A 13054-nucleotide genomic window follows, 5' to 3' on the forward strand; every position below is an offset into this window, starting at 1 on the left:
GTTGGCTCTGGCCATGGAAACTGCTTTTGATTCTTCAGCAGAATACGTTTCTTTTGCTGCCACGAAATGGCTGATAAGGGATTTGTGCCACACTCTTCTGTAGGGTGGTATCTGAGTGAGCTCAGCTGTTTTATTTCCAGAAGTAGTGGCTCTGCTTTTCAGGTGGAGAGTTTCAAAAGTAGCGATGGTGCAGGCTATAAACACATGCTTGTAGAATTCCGCAACTGCTCATGGCCTGTAGTTCTTGCTCCCCTGGCTGATGAGCCCTTCAACTTCTGGCTTTGTCAGTGTTTCTGGTTTTATTCCATCATAGGATTCTGCTTCAGAACAAATGCTCATCTGGACTGGCTGGACTTTTATGGAGCCAGGATCTCAAACTAAACAGGTCTAATATAGATATAGAAGATCCTGGCAATTTTTTTTTTCTGACTATAGCCCTTCGGTACCAAACAGATACCATTCCCAGTGGTTGAAATAACAGACTACCCTCTGGTCTGGTTTTAATTGCAAATAGGGTGTGTGGAATGACAAGAAAAAATAAATGACATCCATGTATTTATTGGCTAAAGGAGAGATGTACTTGTTTGTGTATTGCTGATATGAGACGCACCTCTGTCTGTACTCAGATGCAGGAACATCTGGTGGTTCTAGGCCGACTATGTCTTCCGCACATTTTGTGGAAATAAGAAGGCATGTAACTTGCATTGTTTAGGTGATAGGTGTTGCTGTGCATTCCATAAGGAAAGAAAGTTTTCTCAAGCTTGATGCCAGAGTGAGGCTTTGCTCTGATTTGGAAGACCGATGATGCAAGGGAGAGTGGAAGAAAGTTGCAGCTGTGGTATTAAGTTGTCTTTACACTTTTTAAAAAAAAAAAATTAAAATTGAAGGGCAGTAAAAGTGGGAAGTAAAAAATAAAAAGGTTAAATAATAAAAAATAAATTTGGCAGCTGTTAGTTTAAACTAATACTTGTCAAATCAAATTCTTGATTCTGGCCATGTTCTCTTGCTTTTACTCAGGTTGAGTAGTACCTTACTTCATGAGTAGTCCCACTGATTTCATGATAGGCATGCAACTAATGTGTGGTGGCTTTTTTCCTATTCACTCCACTACTCATGGAGCAAAGTGCTACTCAGCGTGAGTTGAGGTTGGTAGAGTTTAGTTTGCCACTTACTGCCAATATAAAAACAAGAAAGAATTGGTCTGCATACCGATCATGTAAGCACTTGCTGCTTGCATGCATGTGCTTATGGGCTAAAAATGAATTATACTTAAAACTATTACCTCAAGGACTTTTATAGGTTTTGCAGAAAATATGACTGCGGTAGAGCTGGGGCATGTTTCTGCTATTCTTTTCAGCTGCTCCAAAAGCCACACTTGCCTGAAGGTCTTTATTTTATCAAGTCTCAGTGCATGTGTTTATTTATTTTAAAAAAAACAACAGACATTACGGTATGAATATTTGAACACTGGGTGGTCACATTTTTTACAGGCAGTGGTTTCAGAGCGGTTTTAGTTACATGCATCAAGAGTGTGTGTGTGTAAGGAGTCAGTAAAATCAGGACTGGAGAAAATAGGTTTCTAATAGGCTTTCCCCTCCTCTCTCTTGTAACTTCAAGATATATTTTCCCCCTTCTGGTTGTCAGAAGAAAGCCTTTGGTATCAATCCTTCATGATGCGCTATATTTTTAGATCACCACACTGTGAAAGTTTAGCCTGCAAACTCCTACAGATACCACAACATTACACTGGAAAAAGCTTTTTCTATTATCTCAGCAGCTGATCTGTTTAAATTTACTTCATGTTCTAAATTGTAACATTGCTTATCTTTTGACCCATTTGTGTGTTCTTCTTTCCCAGGGATATCAGTATGAACAATATCACAAAGCTACCAGAGGATGCATTTAAGAACTTTCCTTATCTTGAAGAGCTGTAAGTATTTTGCATGTAAAGTCAGGGCTGTTTTTACAGTGCTGTGGGGTGGTTGTGCAGTTAACCTGAAAATGGGTGGGAAAGCAAATTGTGGTGTTAGGATGAGCTGTGAACAGAGAGAGCAATTATACCTTTAAAAAAAGACTTATATATGTTTGGAAGCCAGAGTGGTTAATGCTAGTAATGAGAGACTTTTTACAGTAATTATTTTAATCATGACTACAGTGGTGACACATACTAATTATAGTGTTATCCAAAGATAACATAGGAGAAGTGTAATTGCCATTGTTTCCAATGGAGTTACAGTATAGTTATTGCACAGCTTCCATAAATACATTGTTTCAGTTACTGTGCAGTTAACTCCCATTACTCCTATAGGTGACAGAGGCAGCATGGTGTAGGTCAGGATGTATTTGAAAAGAAATAGAGGCCTTGTGTTTACAACCTCTTTTTTATAATTCGTTCTTAGTTTTAGCAGTGCATCTTCCCTTATCCTGTCTTCCCCCCTCCACACATCGCTCAGCTACCTCACATCCAGCCTCGTCATTAGGCCCCAGTTCAATAAGTCTCTCAAGCATGATCCTAACTTTATGCACATTAGTATTCCTGCTGACTTGAATGGGCTATTCACTCACGGAAGTACTCTGCTGAATTGGGGCCTTAATTTAGAATTCTGAGCAGCAGCTGAAGCCCCCCGTAAAAATGAAGCAAAAAAGTTATGATGTAGATTCTATTTTCTATTCTAAATATTTCTAATAATTTTTGTGTTTCAACAGGAAGAGGGACAAGCCTTTATCTTAGTCAGAATTACCACTTCAATAACAGTAATAAATTGCACTTAGCCACTATTTGTCTTGGTTTCCCCATCTGTTAAAGGGGGATAATGCTACTCACCTTTTGCAAAGAGCTTTGAGGTGTTCTAATAAAAAGCAATATACAAGTGAAATTTCTATTGGCCCCTTGATTATGAATTGCTTAATAATTTCAGTCTTTAAAAGTGCTTTGAGATGATAAATGTTGTTAACCTTGTCAGCGATTTTGTCTAGACTGGGAAAGAAAATTGAATTTCAAAATGTATTAACTAAAATCCCCTTGGTTAAAATGTTTTAAATACATTTTTCAAACACAACTCATTTTCCCCATTTAGAAAATGGCCTTGTGAGGTAAGGAAGCATTATCCTTGCTTCACAGATGAGGAATGTAAGGCACACAGAGGAAAAGCCATTTGTACAAGAACATATAACACAGTGAGTCAGTAGCAGAGCTAGGAATAGATTGCAGATCCTTTGGCTCCCAGTGTCCTACTCCAACTGTTGCATCACACGTTTTCCCTGGTAGGGTTGAGGTATTGTGCAAAAATGTGGAAACGGTGATGCAGTGCGTTTTGATTTCACTATAAAAGTACACGTGACCCCAAGATTTTCACTGTGTCTTGTACATGATTCTGGTTCAGGTCAATAGTCCTGTAAAGCAAAGATGAGTTTCTTCATCCCAGGCTAACTGTAAATGAGATTCCTTATATTAATGTACTCAGAAGAACTGTCCTCTCCCATCAGGCTCTGGACACCCCTATGTCAATAAAATCTAGAACTGTTTAGTGAAGTAATATAGTTGCTTTCAAGATTCCAGACAGTGTTCTTTCCCACACCGTAATTTTTAAAATGTAGCAGTGCTACACTGAAAATGGAACAGTTTAAGAAAAGTTTGTGCCATGGCAGGAGGTGCCGACTACATGCAAAATTACAGGGTTAGGAAGGCTCAGCTGGCTCAGGATTTAGATTGTCTGACCCCTCCCTAAGTGCTTTATAATAGATGTAAATGTGTTTCTGGGTTTTGTGTGTTTAAGTTTCCAATGTATCTTATTTGTTTTGTTTTCTGTCCAGGGTTCTTTCTCAAATTCCTCATCTGTTCATATTTCACACTAAATTTAAAAACCGAAAAACCCGCCTTCACACAGACTGTGGGATCCTTCAGTTTTTCCCTATAAGTAATGAAGCAATAAAACCTAACTGGGTGGGTGTGCACTTCATTATGTAATCTCCATAAACCTGGGGTGTGTCATGAAGTAAGGAGAAAAAAGGCAGAGCCTTCAGCCACCATATACTAGTGCTTTATTGCTCAAGAACCATACTCTACAAAGTATCTCATTGCAAACTGTAATGCTGGAATTTGGAAGGGGAAAAAACCAATCAGACCTGGCTTTAAACTAGGCTGTAGTTCTGAACATCTGGATGTTTTAAATCCTTGCTAGCGTGGTTATTTGATGTATCCAAATAAACAACTCAAAAATTAGAATAAAATTGGTATTTGTCAAACATTATTTCTGACACATTCATACCTTTGTTGCAAAAGAAACAATCCTAGAGTCCTTTTTATGTGCGAGTCACGTAGGCCCAAGAGCTGAGGTTGTTTTTTTTAAGGCTATTCCGTTCCTTGCTTTGCATGGCAATGGGGCAGGGGGGAGATGTGCACCCCCACTCCACAAGCAGCAACCATTTTAGCTATATCACCACTCTATCCCTGTCCCAAAAAGCACCCATCACCATTATTGTACCATGGGAATCAAGAGTGCAGCATCTGCAATCCCCAGAAGCACTGAAACTAAAAACTGCCCAACCTATTCAGTCTAACCTATCACTGATACAAGAAGACTCCACCCAAGGAAAAAAGCCCCAAGGTGATCAACACCGAACAGGCAACTGCTGCATATTCTGTACCTCTCAGATGCCACAGTGACTGGTAGAATTGCATCAGCTGACAACCAGTTACCTTAGACTTGTACAGGTGAATGCAAGGTTGTTCGTTAATGTGAGAATCGTCTATGAACTGATCACAAGGTTCCTGACCTGGCATGCATCATAAAAATTGAGTTTGATGATGAAGCCAAACCGGCAGAAGCCCCAGCCAGTCTCTGTGAGATACCTAATACATCGTGGGTTTAGAGTGGCCAAGAGTGGATGCTGTGTGATCATAATTTTATCCAGTTTACGATAACAAGCAAGAGTCTATCTCCAAAATAAAAGTATTTGAGTCTGTTCAGCTGGAATGTGACTGCAGTGGCAACAAATCATGAAGACTCTTCTAACTTATATATCAGACTTGCTCATTTGACAAGAATTTAGCCACATTTCTAGAAGAATTAGTCAAGCTTCAGCTGAGATTCATTGTCCTGGGAGACTTCAAATTCCATGCAGAAAAATAATCTGACATAATAGCCCAAGATATGCTATGAGCCATGACTGACCAGGGTTTTGCCCAGGCCGTCTCAGACTGCATGTGCAGCTAGATGCATGCCTGACCCAGAACTTAGAAGCACTGACAGCATACCATACTCCTGGAAGGGCCACCACCAGCACTTCTCAAGAGGTACCCATTCTTTCCCCTTCAGTGAACTGATTCTTCCCTCAGAGCCACCTGGACATTTTCTGTGACCAGAAGATCTTGAAAGGGACAAGCTCCTCATCTAATAAATGTAGTTGTTGATGAATTACTGAAATATTACCCAACTGCTGACTGAAACCATCAATGAACTAGTCCCAAAATAACCACTTGTCTTGCAGGTCCCTGTGGTTCTCTGATGACCTATATAAAATGAAGCAAGAAAACAGCTTACAGGAGTACCAATGGCACAAAATATGTTCCACACCAGTCCATGTAGTGCTGAGGCCCACCTGTAGGCAAATGCTGTAAGCCATAAAAGATTCTTTATTTCATACGCAGTTGTGCTAGCTGATAACTGACAGCTGAACTGGTTTGTGGAGCAATCTAACTAATCCACTGGAAGGTCTAAACGTGCTTCTAGGACCAAGTGCAGCTTGCTGTGGAAAAGAGGTCCACTTCAAAAACAAAACCAGCAAGATCTTAGAGAGCCTTGTTAAATGAAAACTGAACTGTTACCCTGTGGGACTCCTTGCCACAGGAGGAGCGGCAGAGGCAAAGCCTGATGAGCTCTAGGTGTGAGATGCACCTTTTCTTTGCTAACTTAGTTCTTAGGAATGACCTCCTTAAAACTGACCCAAAAACCCATCTTTGCACCTCCTCGCAGAGAGGAATGGTGAGGGACCTCTCCTTTTTGATATGGGCATTCATTCTTTTGATTTGAAAGGTGCTTCATAAATACTTAATGAGCAGGACCTCATTGTGCCAGATAAATCCAAACAAAAGGGCATTTTTTTAGGTCCTCAGCTTGCCCCCCTGCCATTTTCGGATGTTTGGAGCAAGAGGACCAAGTGGCCAGCTTGGAGAGTGGAAAATTTCCATGGGCACTAGTGACAAAACCGGGCGCAGCACTGCCATAGAGGAAGTAGAGTGGAGGCGTGCAGGAGGCAACAACTGCACTTCTGCAGAAGTCGGGGTCCCCAGATGGCAGGTAATCCCCCATCTGTGCAGCTCCTAAGCCATGGAGGAATGGAGCTCTACTCTAATCGGTCTTAGGAGCTCTGGATGGCAGCTGCTGCCTCCTGCTGCACAGCTCCTAAATCATACAGGAATAGAGCACGACTGTTACAGGGCTTCAAAAGCTCTCCATGCAGGAGACTTCCCCTGCAGATATCCTCCTGCTGTTCCAAAAAGACAGTGCTTCAGCCCCACCTGCCGCTGCCTGCCTTCTGCTTCCTCGGTTTTGCAACACCTCGGTTTATCCCACCATCTCACAATCTAGTAAATTGCCAAATAACGTCACAGGATTTTATGATGCCTCAATGGAGGCGGATAGATGCATAATTTAGGACCCTGAGCCTTGCTGGGGGAATAACAAAAGGAGTAAGGTTCATTTGAAGCAGCTATTTTCGTTGCGTTAGGGAAGTGGATAGTTTGAAGGCCTGTCAGATTTTAAACAGGATCCTTTTTTAAATGCTAAGATGACTATTAACAATATTAAAAGCAGACGCTTAGTGCTAGGTATGTAAAAGCTTATCTCCTAATTAAAGGTGCAGTCAACATCACTAAGTATCTGATCTGCAAGCCCAGTCCATTGGTATTTGATGATTAAATGACATCCTACATGCAAATAATCACAGGTACGAATAGGGTAGGCCCAACTAATTCTCAGCTGAAAATCAGCCTCTGGGTATATGTGCTGTAGCTGCTGCTGTTCACCCCCCCGCCCCATACATTTACTGCAGAGAAGCTCACAGTGCACTTTATCATATGCCTTGAGGATTCTTGCAATATTTATAAATGTTGTTGTAAAACTTCTCTATCTCGCTGTAACTGATACTCATCTGGAAGTAATTTGCAAGTGACTGAAACTGCAGCGGTCAAAGTCGCTGAGGAGCAGACCACCAAGGCTTTTGCCACAGCAGTTAATGAGGTATATTCTCTACCAAATGTTAACATTAACATGCTACATCCCTGAACTTGATATGGAAACTTAAAATCCTGGAAGAATTTGGCCGCAGTTTCCTAACCAAACTTATAAAGTATTTATAGACGGCTACAAGAGCAATGCAGCTAGATACTACAGTTTTCAGAGTAACAGCCGTGTTAGAGGCTCGTTCACCTGCACATCCACCAATGTGATATATGCCATCATGTGCCAGCAATGCCCCTCTGCCATGTACATTGGTCAAACTGGACAGTCTCTACGTAAAAGAATAAATGGACACAAATCAGATGTCAAGAATTATAGCATTCATAAACCAGTCGGAGAACACTTCAATCTCTCTGGTCACGCAATCACAGACATGAAGGTTGCTATCTTAAAACAAAAAAACTTCAAATCCAGACTCCAGCGAGAAACTGCTGAATTGGAATTCATTTGCAAATTGGATACTATTAATTTAGGCTTAAATAGAGACTGGGAGTGGCTAAGTCATTATGCAAGGTAGCCTGTTTCCTCTTGTTTTTTCCTACCCTCCCCCCCCAGATGTTCTGGTTTAACTTGGATTTAAACTTGGAGAGTGGTCAGTTTAGATGAGCTATTACCAGCAGGAGAGTGAGTTTGTGTGTGTATGGGGGTGGGGGGGATGTGAGAAAACCTGGATTTGTGCAGGAAATAGCCCGACTTGATTATGTAAAGAGTTGTCACTTTGGATGGGCTAGCACCAGCAGGAGAGTGAATTTGGGTGGGGGGGTGGAGGGTGAGAAAACCTGGATTTGTGCTGGAAATGGCCCACCTGATGATCACTTTAGATAAGCTATTACCAGCAGGACAGTGGGGTGAGAGGAGGTATTGTTTCATATTCTCTGTGTATATATAAAGTCTGCTGCAGTTTCCACGGTATGCATCCGATGAAGTGAGCTGTAGCTCACGAAAGCTCATGCTCAAATAAATTGGTTAGTCTCTAAGGTGCCACAAGTACCCCTTTTCTTTTTGCAGATACTACAGTGTTTTTGAAAAGCATAAACCGTTTGCTAATACGAATTCTTAACTGAAAAATCGGGCTTAATGATGTCCTGATGCATTTCTAAGTGATTTGTTAGTTCCTTCTGATATTTAACCCCTCTTTACAGTGGCATGCAGGGTTTTAGCCATGTGATTTCCACTGACTTTGTTTGTTGCATGACTTACCAAATGAACCCAAGTACTCTAACCCATCAGTTCTTCAAAAGGCTTTTCATTTTCAGGACATGTAACTGCAGATAACTTTATGGTGTGAATGCGGAGGCTTAACTTATTCAAAACAGAATGTCTCCTTGACTTTATGACCTTTAGTTTGTTTTCATTTCCAGTTTCAGCTTTTTAAACCTCTGGCTCCTTATTTACCCTGGGAGGGTGTGTAATTTTAAGTGGTAAGGAACTGGTGTGTTGGATCTTATCCGTACATGAGGGCTGGTAGGGGAGAAGTAAGTGCCCCTGGTAGGGAGTAGTTAATTCAAGCCGCTTGTCCTGCTGCTTCTCTCTGGGGAGTTTCAGTACCTCATGTCCATATTTGCCACAGTAATTTATTAATTTTTTGTTTTGCTGGGTCAAAATAGCATTTGGTCCTGTATACGAAACCTGCTCTAAACCCACTCAACTGTAGCGTGGGGGTGTGTATTCTAAACATTGCCTTAATGTATGGGGAGAATGCTCCCTCCGCTGCAAAATTCATGAACTCTCCAAAGAGCAAGGGGGGGGGACTATTTTGTCCAGCAAGGAGCACTGAGACTTCTTGAAGAGTTGAGAGATACCGGGGCTTTTGAGGTTATGGGTGGGGACAAAATGAGAGATCCAGTAAGTGGTGGGAGATATTGCTCCTTAAAGGTTGAAATTTGTTAGACTTGAACCTCCAAGGCAGTCCTAAAGGGATTATTTTGCTTCTCGTCTCATCCTGACCAAATTGCAGGGTGCTATTCCATAAAACCATTGTGAACCCAACACAGCCAGGCTGTGAGCAGCTCTGGCCATATAATATATATTTTGTATATATATATATATACTAAGGCAGAAACAGCTTAAATGTCTTCACCAAGGACACATGTTGTATGTCTACACTGCAGTGTAAGCCCCGGATTAGTGGGACTTGTGTCAGCTGATCCATGTTGGGAAACCCTGGCTTTGAGAGTCTAGATTGTACTTTAACCCTTTTTCTAATCTGTGCTCAAACCTAGGCCTCTGGTGTCCACACTGTAGTGTGCAAACCCGAGTCAGAGTAACCACAGCCGAGTCCCTAGCATTCCCCCCACTCCCAAAATGTGGCTGCTATAGCCCTAGGACCATGGTGCACTGGGAACACTTTACTGTTGGCTCTGCATGTTACGGGAAGTTTGAAGCAGCTCACTTTGCAACTTGCTCGGTTTGCTCTCCATTGCAAGCCCAGGATTCTCTCCGATAGTGTGCTTGCAGATTGGAGATCAGAAGAGAATGGGTTAATACTGACCTGAGCTGCTGCCATTTGCAAAGGGAGGATGGCAGCTTCTGTTTTCCATAGAATGTTTTGCAGATTGTTGGGATAGAGAGGACTAAGGAAGTTGTCCCATGGAACTGTAGGATATTTCCGGCAGACTCCTGGGACCCAAGTCAAGCGGAGCTGCGTCTACACTGCAAAATAATAGGGCTCAAGCCCTGGGTCCCAGCTTAACTTGAGCTCAGCCCCTCCAGCCCTGCAAGGTTCTGGGAGTCTCGGTCCGAGTCCTGGGTTAGTGCAGTTGGAGTGTAGATGCAAGGGGCGGGGGGGGGGGGGTTAGGCTTGAGCCTGGGCTAAAGCATGTTCTCACATTGCAATGAAGACATACCCATGGTGAGTTGGTGCAGAGCTGAGAATATAACCTGGGATCTCTGTCTCCAGGTTGCATGTGGTAACCATTAGATCACTGACCTGTGAATGTGAAAATATTGAGAAGTATATCATGTTCAATAATACAACTATTGGGGAAAACAATGGACAGTGACATTACACTTGTGCATAGGTGCTGACTTCCCCTCTACCCGGTGGGTGCTTGACCCCTCCTGCCCCTGCACTGCTCTCGCCCCACCCCCATTCCACCCCTTCCCCAAAGTCCCCACCTCCATTCCACACCCCTCCCCCAAGTCCCTGAACCTGCCCTGCCTCTTCTCCTCCCCCTCCCTCCTGGAAAGTCCTAAGCTCTGCCAAACAGCTGTTAGGCGGCAGGGGGTGGGAAGTGCTGGGAGGGAAGGGGAGGAGGAGCGGGGACGCGGCGCGCTCGGAGGGAGGGGAGGAGGGGGGGAGCTTGGCTGCCGGTGGGTGCGGAGCACCCGCTAATTTTTCCCCATGCACTTGTGTACATATGCTCCTCGACAAATAATATTCATGGCCAGTCCATATACTGTGAAATATAACCAGCTTCATCACCAGTACCAACTTAGCTCAGGAATACAAAATCTTTTATGGAGCAACTCTTAAATTTGTATCCATAAAGGCCAAATTAGACTAAGACTTCTCCAGCTATAAAATATGTAGGGTTAAGGGAATTGGTTGATGCATTGAAGCTGTTGGTGAATTATTAGAATAGGACAAGTGAGGCCTTTCTCCTTTTTGTAAGAGTAGGGGGGAAGGCTGACCTCTTGTTTTGAGATGGGCAAATGGAGCAAGAGATATAAAAGTAACAGTAATTTACCAGGGAAGGGAGAATGAAGAACTGCTTGAATGTTTAATTGCCTCTGTGCAATTTACTGCACTAAATGCTCTTGGTCGGAATTAACCATCTTGTCTCTGCTTTAGAATTTTCTGAGCATTGCATTTAATAGACAGTGTTTGTTTTGGGAACAAAAGAACTAATTAAAATACACGCTGACAGTAGAAAATGAGGTGTGTGGTGTTTCGCCTTAGGGTTGCAGTCAGGGAGTATCTGCAAAGGAAAAGACTAGAGTTACTTTTTCCTCTTGGCTGTAGCTGAAGATGACCACCTGGCTGAAATTTCACAGCTGTTTGCATTCATAGTATCGATTTCAGTGTGTAATTTAGATGCCCCTTTTGTTCCTATTTCTTCATCAGCACTAAGCTGCAGTCTCCTCCCTTTTTGGTTATCAGTTTGGTTTTACAAGTAATAGTGTGTGGCTTTTATATCAAGGCCACCAGGGCTGAGCTCTGCTAGTATGAGAAGAAGCCTGGGCTGGAAGAGGCATCTTTCTGGGCCCCTGGTGGAAGATGTGTTTCATCTGAAAGTAAGCAAATGTGACTTTTAAATGGGGTGGTTTAGAATAGCATTAGCACACCCTTTTTAAAGTGGTATTGTTTAAAGTGGGTGTTTAAAGTGGTGATAATAAAAAGATGAATAATTCTTCCCTCACTAACATAAAGATAGAGGATCCCAGAATTCAGAATGGGAAACCAGAGACAAAGAGCCTGTCAAGTCTGCAAAAATAAGGCCTTGTCTTCACTAGGAAAAAAGATGTGTGTGTTAGCTAACTTGTAGTCACGTCCTAGTGAAGACAAGGAAGTTTGTAGCATTGGCAAGTCTAGAGACACACCTGGGGATATAGCCCAGGCTTCAGCTTAACCAGCTAGCACATGGTAAATGTATACATTGCCTTGTCTAGCCTAGAGTCTTGGAATGTGTCTCACACATACCTTTAAATTCTAGTCAAGGCAAACCCTTGGGCAAAGATTTCCCAGTAGGATTAACCACGACCAGTTAACTAAGTTTCTAAACATCACTGGCTTTGTCCACCCTAGGTGGTGGTGAAAAACATATTGGCCGACCCATGTTAATTAATCACTTCCTGTCTAAATGAGCCTTAAATGAATGTGTTCTAGCTGAACTCCAACCCTGCCAATGTAAGAAGAGGATTTTTGTATTCTAGAAACCTCTAACAAAGCTCATAACTCCTATGTTTTCCTTTTTTCAAGAGAAAATGCTAGTGAGCTCAGTAAACTGTATTATTTTGGGAGGGTGGGAAAGTCTTTTTAAAATTCCCTTATGGTTCTTGTTTTGACAAGTTAATTTCAACCTCCAAGTGACTGTGTATGAGGCCCCTAGTATTACCTAAACTAGTTACTCTGCAGCATGGTCTTTTTGAATTCCCTCTTTCAAGATCCTTTCTTATGCTCATCTCTTTTGTATGACTGAGTCTTCAGCACACAAATACCTCTTTGGCATTATTTGAAAACTATCTGGCTCAGCTCTGTGTCCTGGAGGTAGCACTATGTGTTGTTAAGCTGAAGACCCCCTTATGATACTGGATTTAGTTGTTTTCCTGAGCCAACAGGATGGGGCTGCCCTGAAGCATAAGATAGATAAGAAATTTCTTGAGGCTTTGTGGAAGCCTCAGCAGCTCCTAGTCTAATTCTCTACAGCTGTGGGTCCCAAAAAAACAACGTGTGGTGCAGTCTGCCCCCATTTTGTTACTGGGGATGGAGTAGGAGACCACTTGATTTGTGAGCGCACACGCACAAAAATAGTTAGCTTCTTATAAACCCATGAGCAGTCAGACCCAGCTCTACAAAAGCCACTGATAAGTCAGAGTAGAATTGGCACTCTCTGTGTATGGGCAGTAGCCACATAGTCCCTGTGCACACCCTCTTTAAGAAAGATTGCCTAGGTCTGAATGCAGCTTTTTAGCCTTTGACAGTAAGCTTGCACACAAAGAAATGATATGGAGCTAAATTCAGTTCACCTCCCTCTCCACCTCCCTCTCCACTTGCCATACTATATGTGAAATCAAGACCAATATAACAGTTAGAGAGAGGGTACATTTATTTTAAGTACTAAATCAGTTTCTCTGAGGTATTCTTTATTGGC

The 13054-nt window shown here is 42.4% G+C and overlaps 1 protein-coding gene across 2 annotated transcripts in view; it reads left to right on the top strand.

Annotated features, from left to right (window-relative positions):
• LGR4 (leucine rich repeat containing G protein-coupled receptor 4) overlaps window positions 1-13054 on the top strand; it is a 123236-nt gene that overhangs the window by 56463 nt on the left and 53719 nt on the right. For both annotated transcript variants that reach the window (XM_048853995.2, XM_048853993.2), the window contains exon 2: window positions 1859-1930. In XM_048853995.2, coding sequence (XP_048709952.1) covers window positions 1859-1930 — 72 coding nt within the window. The remainder of the gene's footprint in view (window positions 1-1858; window positions 1931-13054) is intronic.

The sequence above is a fragment of the Caretta caretta genome, chromosome 6, assembly GCF_965140235.1.
Source record: "Caretta caretta isolate rCarCar2 chromosome 6, rCarCar1.hap1, whole genome shotgun sequence".
NCBI lineage: Eukaryota > Metazoa > Chordata > Testudines > Cheloniidae > Caretta > Caretta caretta.